Here is an 11,379-nt window from a genome sequence, read left to right as displayed (position 1 = left end):
CATTAGATCAATTCATGTAATTTGACTCCATAAAAGGTAACCGTGCAATGGGTAGATAATATCTAATTAATAATCCACCAGGAACTTTCCCCTTTCGTATCTTAAAATGAATGTAGAGGAAAAAAGTTCTTTCTTTTAGTTATTAATTTGCGCTCAATATATATATATTTTTTGTGTTTTTCTTTAAGGTTACTTTAAAATGAATATTTGAATGTCTACATTTTTGACTTTCCATGTTAAATAATTTTGACTGAATACTTTCTTTGAGTAAAATCCAAAAATAAACATAATCTATTGACCGGTTTTAGAACATGACTTTTCTATTGTCAAAGTTTTAAAATAAAAGTAAACTAAATAATTGAAATATTATCAAAAAACAACTTATTTTTCATCCCTTTATTTATTATTCATCCCTCCAGAAAAAGAACAGTCATGTCCTGAAACCTGTCTACAGATTAAATTTATTTATTGATTTTATCCAAAGAAAATATTTAACTATGTTATTTAAGGTTCTATTTGCTACTATTTCTATATATTATCTTATTCGATTATTATTTTCCGTGATATTCTTACATAATGTTTTGGAAAGGCTGGGAGGATTTGAATAAAAACTACAAATCTGACAAGAATATAACCAATATTTTACTTTATTTATTTAAAAATCAATTTAATTTTTACAATTTATGAATAAATTATAATTTACATCTAATCGATAAAATTATCACCTGTTATCGTCGGATTTATTAAATAATCTTAACTTCTAGTAATAATATCATATTTTTATTTACATTTGTACAATATTTACAAAATGATTACTTTATTTCATTGTTTTCAATAAAAATAAAATTGTCGCAATATATTTAGAGTATAAAGATTTTAATACGTTTATAAATATTTGTCCGCATCGTGGTATAGTGGTCAGCGCGTTCGTTTTTGTTGCATGAAGGCAAGATGATCAGTCTTACGCTCCAGATACCGGTATAGGGACTATGAAATATTTTTTCGAATAAATATTTCATATCAACCATGTCGCAAATCGAACCCGAGACCTCTTGCATCGTAGGCAAACGCGTTGACCATTACACCACGAAGTCAATATAAGTAACATACATATATTATTAAGTAAATATAAAATGATACGAGCTGAAACGATTTGGCCAATTTAGATACTGTCGCGACATCTTTGAATCAGCTTCAGAAAAATTATATTTCTGAAAACTGAAAAAAAAAATGCTAAAACATGTTTTGAACAAATATGAAATATGCAAACATAATAAAATTCGTTGTAATTTTTTTTTTTATTTGACCGGTAGGCAATAACTGTGGGGCTTTTTTTTAAAACTGACTATTAGAATATTTGAACTTTTTTTGAATCAATATTTTTTATTACAGATTTTTTTAATAAAAAATATTATAAGATGCGGATACAGTTGAGACATTATGTAGAGTTCTTTTATTTCCTGCAAAATTAGGCCGGTCCATCAAGTACATCGATAAATACGTGACTAATATCTTACGTTTTGTATTTTCCTTAAACTGACTATTTCCTAAAAACTATTTCTTGTTCCGATTACTCATTTTCCGAAAAAAGCGACTTTTTGACGTCCATATCGGAAATAATTTTGGAAAATAATTGATTTTTGAGATGCAAAATTACTTGCGAAAATTCAATATACCTACATGTTTTGCGTCATATCACGTAAAACTCGATTTTCTTTATTTTGGAAATAGTCAACTTTAGAAAGAATCCAACAATTACAAATATTTGTAAAATAAACAATTTCGCGATATATTTATTAATAGACAAGACGGTTGTTACAGTATTCGAACATTAAAATCATCTTAGGAGTCAAACAAAACAAACTTTAAAACTTAAAAATAAATAATAATAATATCCAATTTTTTTAAAAACATTATAAACAAGAGTGAAAATATTAAAAATAAGTCACAAATATTCATATCTTTAAGAAGTATTTCTCATAAAAAAATGTTTTTTTTAAATGTTACAATATATATGTAGAGGTACGATGACTAGAAGGGCCGAGAGTTTGTTAGAAGGTAATATATTTACACAACTGCGGGAGTTGTTGGTAAGGTAAGGTAAGGTATGGTAGGCTGGTGGGGTGGAATCATTACACTTGTAGTTCTCAACTATACATCTTGCAGACCGCAGCCAGCAGAGTTGACAAAATGGCGGCCAGGAGCGCGGGACCGGAAGTGTTCCGGTCGGAATTGCCGGAACTCAACGCCCACGGATCCGGTGTAGCCGAACCCAACGTGTAGTCGTATTCTGGGGACAACGTAAATTTATATTAGTTTTAGTTGCGAGATAAGTAATGGGAATTCGAGAAGAAACTTGTTTATTGAATGCATATCCATGGACTAATATTTCAACGGATCCAAATAATATATTACTGAATAAAGTAATATAGAAGTCCATCGCCTTGTTTAATCAATTACTTTACACACAATGCAATCGGCCCTGTTACGTAAATGTCTGAATTGAAGCGTATCTCTGTCTCTCTTGAGATATTGGTATGTCTAGACATCAAGATAAAATCGTCAATTCTCTGTTCTGGGATAAAATTCTTAGATGATCTAAAACAAAACAAAAAATTAAATGTGGGAAATAATTTTTAAAATGGTAAAATATATTTTTTTAAATGATTAATTTCATTTCTCATATCTCGAAACGTGTTCATAGTTTTATATATAATACAAACATATGGTGACTCAATTTATACTTGCACACACCTGAACACTTACTCCCACATACACATAAACACACCTATACACTTACTCTCATACAAATACACATAAACATACCCTTGTTGTACCACAATTTAAATGTATGATTTTTATTTAGAAACTTCGCTGGTCTGTCCTTAAACCGTATCTTTTTTTCGTTATTATATCATTGTCGACTGTTTGTTTCTGTAAAATAAATTAATTAATTTTAAATAAGCATGAATTTAATATACAAAAAATAACAATAAATAAGAGGAAAGATTTGTCTTGTCTCAAAGCTCTCAGCCTGTTTCGTATTTTACAGAAAAACTTACATCAATCAAAATAAATATACTATTTAAAGTAATGTAAAAACATTCACAAGAGCATATACATTGAAATTCACATCTGCCGTCACAAATAATACGTCACATTTCTAGAAATAAAAGGAGAAAATATTACATATTAAAAAGTCTCACGTAACGAGTCAATTTGAAAAATTAAACTGAAAATGAAAAAACGTCTTAAATGCATTAAATGCAAATTAAACCTTGCAAAAATTTAAAGACACCTTTAATACACAAATAAACAAAAAATCTGAATAAAAACTATCTTACAAACAAAAAAATGACCCCGTAAATTACAGACAATTTACTAAAATTTATAAAAAAATTGAACACGTATATGACCAGATAAAATTTAATACTAGATACAAGACAAATACGATTCATTAGGACTATTTTTTGACTATTCCACAAAAAAACCCGATAGACGTAATGTCGGACAACAAATATGTAACACACAAATGTGTTAGACATAGGCGTAATAATTTATCGGGTTGTGGTCCTGTGGCTAGTGTCTCGGAATCACGGACCAAAGGTCTGTGGTTCGAATCGCACTCTACTCCAACTTGATTACATTTTCTAATAGTGAGTTATTTACAACTCGTTGAAAATGGCCCCTTAAAATGGAATATTTGGGTAAATCATAAGAACGCGAGTATTTCTTTTTTGATAAAAAAAAAATATTTTGGCCCCAAAACATTATATTTTATTAATTTAGACATATCGATAAGCAAAATAAATGTCAATGCCTTAAAACTCTATTCCATAAACGAAAAGCCAAAAATAAATAGAAACGAATCTGAGGAATAATGTCTCATAGGTTATTTAGAATATGCACTTAAAATCTTTGTTTATATTTTTAAAAAATGAAATGAAATATAATAAGAGAACTAAAATAAGATAGTAATCTACAAAAGAGTGACTAAATTTATGGATAAAAATAATCATGTTCTTGACATTACGGAACGTGCCCATGGGCCATTGGAGTGGTTAAAGCAAAAAATTGAGTTTTTGAAATATTTTGATCAGTAAATTTACATTATTGATACATGTTTTTTTACTACACAAACGACTTATAGTCTGTGAATATTTTGTAAATATTTATAATTTTATTCGATTTTTTAAAGAAATCATAAAAAATTGCATTTAAATTATTTTTACTTTATAGAGAACATACAGTTTTAAAGTGTAAAAAACATTACTTTTGAGATTTTTTAACATTACCGATTGCACTTTAAAATAGTTGTCTATTAGTTTGTAGTTGGAGAGTTAACGAGAAGTTTTTTCAGTTTGCCAAAAAACAAAATGATTTTACAATGTACATGTATAAACCCTCAAAATAATTAAACCAGTCCTTTCCCTAGAATTAAAATTAAAATAATCCTTATTCAACCAAACATCGACACGGAAGCTAAAATCGTTCATAAAATTTTTAACAAAAAACAACGCCCAGAAACAAGAAAATTACACATTACATTGAAAAAAAAAATTGTTTAACACTGTATTCATTCTACAAAGAACACAAAAAATTATGAAATTCCTGAAAACATTTAGTCCGTGGGCTAATTTGACGTAGTTAATTTTCAAAGGATTATGAAAGCGAAACGCAAAATTATTTCAATAAATTATTTTTTATTAAATGAAATATAAGCCGAGTTGCGATCATAAAATGTTTACGGATCATGGAGGGTAATATTAACCGTTCCTTTTTATCTTTATCCTTATTTTATTAACGATACGATTTTTTAAATACTAACAAAGATATATGTTCTTTTTTTCCAAAAAAACAATTACTAAAGACATTTCATTTCCAAGGAGTTTTGGGAAAAAACTCACATAACAGCATTAATTTATTTACGTATGTACACTTTTACATTCAACGACAATGCACGAAAGCAGAATAAAAACTATGATACACTATAGAATTAACAATTTAATTGAAAACATAATTATAAACATGAAGCTTAAATAGTTTTGATAAATACACATTCAATTAACACTCTCTTGATCAATGAGAAAAGCGAAAGCCATATTATTTATTCGGAAACACTTAAGCACCATTCAAAATATTATTTTTTTAAATTTTCACGTCCCCCAATATTTCGATTAACACTATTGTAATGAACATCTTCTCCAAAGTTCATAAATTACGAATTACATCTTAAAATGTACATATTGGATGGGTAAAACGACATAACGAAATTCTATCTAACGAAAAAGCAGATGAAAAGGCTTGAGAATCAAAGCATAAAAGGACAGTTCCCGATTATGCCGAGTTTCCTCCTCGTTTTGCTAAAAAAAAATGCTGGACTTTGCAACTCTAGGATGAACGTTATTTGAACGAAAACACAGGAACAATAAAGAGAATATTCCTTCCTTGTATTTTGGATGCCTTTAACTTCAGGAAAAAGAAACGTACGAGCTTCAAACTCACACAAATTCTCACGGGCCATGGCGGGTTTCTGAGCTGCCTGCTCCGTTTTAAACTTTTTAAGATCAACTGCTGTCAATGTAATTATGAAATCCCTCAAGATGTTCCTTTCTTGTTGATGCATTGCCCCTTTTTCAGCGTCAAAAGACATAACTGGAGGCGTGATGCAAAATATCTGTGCCATATCAGGTCTCCCCGACGTTGGCGATCACTCTAGAGTAAGCATTCCGGTCCTGTGCTAAAGCGCCTCGACCCCGCGAACTCCCGTCCAGTCGCGGATGTTTCTCAGCCAGAACATCTGTCGCCTTCCAACTCCACGCTTTCCTTTGATCTTCCCCATCATGATCAGCTGTAGAAGCGCATATTTGCTTCCGCGCATAAAATGGCCCAGATATGCGAGTTTTCTCTGTTTTATTGAGGACAGTAGTTATTTTTCGGCATCGACTCGTCTCAACACCTCCACGTTGGTCACTAAATCTGTCCATGGAATTCTCAGCATTCTCCGGTGAAGCCACATTTCAAAAACCTCTAATCGGTTCATGGAGTCGAGAATGCCGATCTCTATTCTGCATCTAATTTCCCTATATAGATCCACATTAGAAGTGATTTGACTGAGGCACATGCATTCCGTAAAAAGTAACAATGACTTATCAAAAGAGGTAGTATCTTTCGTGGTTAGGATAGTACAGGTCATAAGGACAATAAATAATAACAGGACACACAATGCCGTGATCTCTTCAACTGAAACGGATGGCCTACTGATCTCTATCAATAGTCCGGCTTCTCTTGAATGAGTTTTCAGTAGTTTTCTCTTCACTAACCAAATGCGGAAAAGTTAGTATAAAGATCCATGGCCGAAATTTTTCCCTTTCTTTGCCGATACTTCTTAGATGCCAGGAAAAAAAATAAATCCAATTGTGAAATATAAATCTTGTACATTACATGCAAGGTCAATAATACTACAACTGCACTTTTAATTTTTTTTTTGATAATCGTGGCAAATGATTGAATTATAGTTATTGTTTTATTAGTATAGAACTACTTATGCTCTAAAGATAGAAAATCTCCGTCTTAAAACAGGCTGTGCCATGTTAAATGGAGACTATCATAAACAGAGAACACTCTGTTTTCATTTTACATTAATTGATTTTATATAGATTCCCTGTTATTAAGTATGTATATATTTTTTTGCAATAAATTTATACATAATAATTCTTTAAAATATTATATAACGTGACGTTTCGTTTTAAAAAAATGAGTAAAAAATATCGCCTTACAAGTATATTCGGGATAATACGGTTGTTATTTACGGCACTATAAATAAACATATACTTTAGTAAATTATTGATAGTTGATTGATTAAGCTATAATTGTAATTGCTTTACTATCCATATTCATTTCTAAAATATTCTCCATCTCTGGTCTAATACGTTAATCGAGTTTATAAAATTAAAATGGTTTAAACTAAAATAATAACGATTTCACGCTGGGCTTTTTACTAGCAGTATGTTGCGCAAATGCTCAGTACAATTAGCGCAGGCTTGGTCGTAATTTGAAACTTCACAAAAAATCACGATTTTATTGATTGGCTAATCGAAAATTGAGGCTTGATTGACCGCAATGTGTAGTTTTAGATGATGGTTGGTAGGACGAACAGCATTATACGATCTTACATTTATTATTTATTCACTGTCTTAAATTTAGTGAATTATATTTATAATAAACTGTGTGATAAATTAATTTTATTATTTATAGAAAAGCTCAATTGAATATCTATAAAAAAGTGACTGATAGGTATATACAAGTTTGATTTTATTATTTTATTTTTAAACAATCCAATGCCCAAATACTTCATCAATAAGATAGTGTTGAATATTTTTTTTCATAAATACATTACTAGAAATAAAGATATAATAAAATCTCCATTAAAAAAAAACAGAATCCTCAAATTGCATTATGTATAAAGGTTTAAACATTTTTGAAAATATGCCTGATTTAAGCAATTTAAGTAAGTGTTAATATTAGTTTATATACTAATTGTAATATAAGGGATGTGTGATGTCGCCATGACTATTCAACGTGTATATCGATAACTGCATGAAAGGACTGAAAGGTTTAGGAATGGGAGCAAAAATGGGTGATGTAAATGTCAATTGTCTTTTGTATGCTGATGATGCCGTGCTTCTTCGTAACAACAAAGAGGAACTGCAATTCTTTGTAACAAAGGTCTACGATGTATGCGAGGGAAGCGATTTCCTGATGAATGTCGATAAATCGAATGTGATGGTTTTTGAAAGAAATAAAAGTATGACTAAATGTGAAATCACTGTGAATGGAGTTATACTAAAACAAGTAGAGGGATTTGTGTATCTGAGAAGTATGTTTACTAGGGATGGAATAACTAAAAAATATATTGAAAGGAGGGTGAGTCCCGGGAACAGAGTAAACGGGGCACTGAAATTCACCTTGGCAAATAAATGTTTGTCGCAAGAGGCAAAATTAGCAGTTCACTATGGAGTCCTGGTCTCAACTCTGGTATATGGGAGTGAAGTAAGGACTTGGAAAAACAGGGATAAAAGAAGGCTGAATGCTGTCGAAATGTGATTTCTCAGGGGAATGTGTGGTAAAACTATGTACGATAGATGCACAAATGTCAAGATCCGTACATTATATAAGGCTGAGATAGGCATTATCGACAAAATCAAGAAAGGAGCTCTGCGCTGATTTGGACATGTAGAGCGAATGTACAGCGAAAGAAAGTCTAAGAATATTTACAACGCGAACGTTGATAGATGCAGAAATATAGAAAAACCGAGAAAAACACGGCATGACTAAATCCAACAAATACTTGTAGATGAACAGGTCAGAAGTCGGAATAATCGGCGCGCGTGCATGAGAAGATATATGAATGAAGAGGAAGCGATATCTGTATGCAAAGATAGAGTGATGTAGGGTTCTATCCTCTCTGCCTACCCTTACGGGGAAACGGCGTGATGGTTTGTTGCTGTTATTAAAAAAACCTTTAATCCATTCCAGAGAAATTGTTAGTCGAAGATTTACATGTATTTTTACGCCTCTGTCATGGAAAATAATATAGTATATTGCGTAAAAGGCGTTATTTTTGTCACAAACATTTATCTCGGAAGTTGAACACGAGATCCTATGAGCTTAAAAAATTCTTATGAAAGTGAGAATATTGTTTGAGCCAGCTAAATCTCGAGGGCGTAGAATTTACAACAAATTGTAATGATTTTTTCTAGCAGGTGCGGCATTACGTTCAACTCCCCGAGGAGAAATAAACTTGATATAAATACCATTCTTTATTACGGTAAAGCAGGCAGTTGGTACTCCTACAAACAATTTGTATAATGCAATGATCGTTCTAAGAACCGAAAATTATCGCTTGTTCCAAAGCCAGCGCTTCAATGCATACGTTTTCTGAGCCAAAAAGAGTTAAATACTCTCGAAGTGATTTATCAGCGAGCTGAAAGGTATTTTGTTTCCGTCTCTTTGTGGCTTACCACCTCCGTTCTTCTTCGAGAGATCGACTCCTTTGACTGTTCCCCGCAATCCGGATACTGCCACTAGACAGAAATGTATTGTGGATTTTTTCACAAAAATTTAATTAAAGGTGTTTTCAGTCAAATTTACTGAATGAAATACGCAGACTCCGTACTCGAGGATAGTAAAAAATTGAGTTTTATTCTCTTGTTTGGTAAAAAAATATAGAAACGATTTTAAAGATTGACTAATTTTAGCATGGGTGCATTTAATAATGAGAGACCATTACAATAAGTACTTTAAATTGTAAACATTATCATTGTGGAAAATGTTATATTTCTCTAGCGGTTACTCTTTATTTAAAAAAAGCATTATTCGAATCGTAGGTAAAGCCCGAGGCGAATGACCACGAGTCAAAAGTTGCGCGGTGTACGGAGCGTCGCTCCGCGCCGCTCAGTATTTCGTTTCATATAAGCTAGATGCTAAAAACTCTAAAAGGTCTCGATGTATTTCATATTTTGCGATAAAACACAACTGTTTATCGGAATGATTATGCCTAACTAAATTCGACTAAATCGAGATCTCGTATTCTCAATTTCCACAGCCCAAAACTGAACCGATTTTGATTTTTTGTAAAAAAAATATTTTTATTTACATTTACACAGTCACCACGTTTTGCTTATTAAAAAAAGATGGATGATAAAACTAGGTGTTTCTAGGGATTTTGGATGGTCTTAGTTCCGATAAGAAACAATTTATTTAAAAAAACAAAACAATAATGACACATTAATGCTAAACATCTATTGTGTGTTAAAAAAATCATTGCTCTAGTGTCATAATCCAGTACGAAGAAACGTCAGACCGCATTTGCTCTCAAGTGAGTTGAGTTGAGTTGAGCATTAGTTGTTATATTATACTTAAACAAAAATACATCAAGGTTTTTTTTTTTAAAAAAACTTTCGAGAATTTTTTTCCAATAACCAAAAAATTATCAAATTTGTACCATAACTAAAATTGATTATGAGAAAAAAAATGAAGCACATGACATGAAGCAAATAACCCATTTTTTTCGTAAACTAAAAACAAACATTAACGTTAGTAAATATTGGTATTTAACCACTTACCGACTTTATGTCTACCAGTTTCGAAACGTACCCGTCTCTTTTTCAGGACAATGCAAATTGCAAATATTAAAATACACTATCACCTTTACCGTCACATATAAACATAAATACATATATATATATACAATACATAACACTAATATTTACTTATATTAATTATTTTTTTTGACCACAAAGTTAATGCAATGAACATAAAAAAAACAAAAATTTAAAATTCAAAATATACCCTTGATCATAGCGCAACAATGAGATAATGAAAACTTGAAAAAAAAATATATTGAAAAAGTATTTATACTTTCGGATACATTTTTTTTTACATTTTACATTTTTTTTTTTTTTTTTTTTTTTTTTTTTTTTTTTTTTTTTTTTTTTTTTGCACCACGACAGGCCAGGAGGCCTAATTACAGTGGTGAATTACATCACAGAGCACCCAGGCTTGAGACACCCATCACACCCATACACCCATCACACAATCAGCTTGTATTAGTAATCCAAATTAAACATGACTTTGTTACGCTAATTATCTGGAAATATCCTCATAAATTGAGTCTAACGATTAATGAATTGGATGAGGCTTCTAGTAAAATAGGTCTAATTATGAACATTATAAAACAAAAATTCAAAAAACAAGATCATCACTGTTGACAAAAAAAACTTCGAAATAGTAGACGAATATACAAATCTTGGAGATAAGATAAAACTGGGCTAAGAAAACCAAACGACGGAACTGCCAAGATGAAAAGAAATGAGTTGGGCAGCTTTTGGAAAACTAAAAAATAATCTAAAAACTTGAAAATAAAAAGATTCCGATTTGTATGAAAAGGAAAACTTACGAATCATGTATACTGCCGGTGACTACAAATGCATTTGAGACCATGGCCCTCACACAAAGAAATGTAGAAAAACTCAAATGCACACAGGGATCCATGGAAAGGTCCATGCTTGGTACAAGCCTAAGAGATAAAATAAGAAATTAGGAACAGAACCAAAATAACGGATATTATGGATCGCGTAGCAAGACTGAAGTGGCAATGGGCAGGAAATGTTGCGAGACAAAACCCCACAAAATAAACACCTAAAATTTCAAGATGAAGACCTTGAGAGAAGTAAAGCGACGGAAGACCTAAAAAGGGGTAAAAATTGACTGCATGTAGCAACCGACCGAGAAAAATAGAAGAATTTGGAAGAGGTATATATTTAGCAGCGGAAGACAAAAGGCTGAAGAAGAAGAAGATTTCCATGACGCTCGAAA

General features: G+C 31.3%; 1 protein-coding gene across 1 annotated transcript in view; it reads right to left on the bottom strand.

Moving 5' to 3' along the window:
- Positions 1–719: 719 nt before the first annotated feature.
- Positions 720–11,379, bottom strand: part of LOC148276811 (lachesin-like) — a 53,681-nt gene continuing 43,021 nt past the window's right edge. Inside the window, exon 8 of the mRNA XM_088233715.1 lies at positions 720–2,290. Within this exon, the coding sequence (XP_088089841.1) occupies positions 2,148–2,290 (143 nt within the window). The 3' untranslated portion in view covers positions 720–2,147. The remainder of the gene's footprint in view (positions 2,291–11,379) is intronic.

Source organism: Micrasema longulum, unplaced genomic scaffold (genome assembly GCF_059751315.1).
Source record: "Micrasema longulum isolate JH-2025_06_02 unplaced genomic scaffold, ASM5975131v1 h1tg001143l, whole genome shotgun sequence".
Classification (NCBI taxonomy): domain Eukaryota; kingdom Metazoa; phylum Arthropoda; class Insecta; order Trichoptera; family Brachycentridae; genus Micrasema; species Micrasema longulum.
Note: the sequence above shows the minus strand (reverse complement) of the source record. Positions and strands in the feature narration are given on the sequence as shown.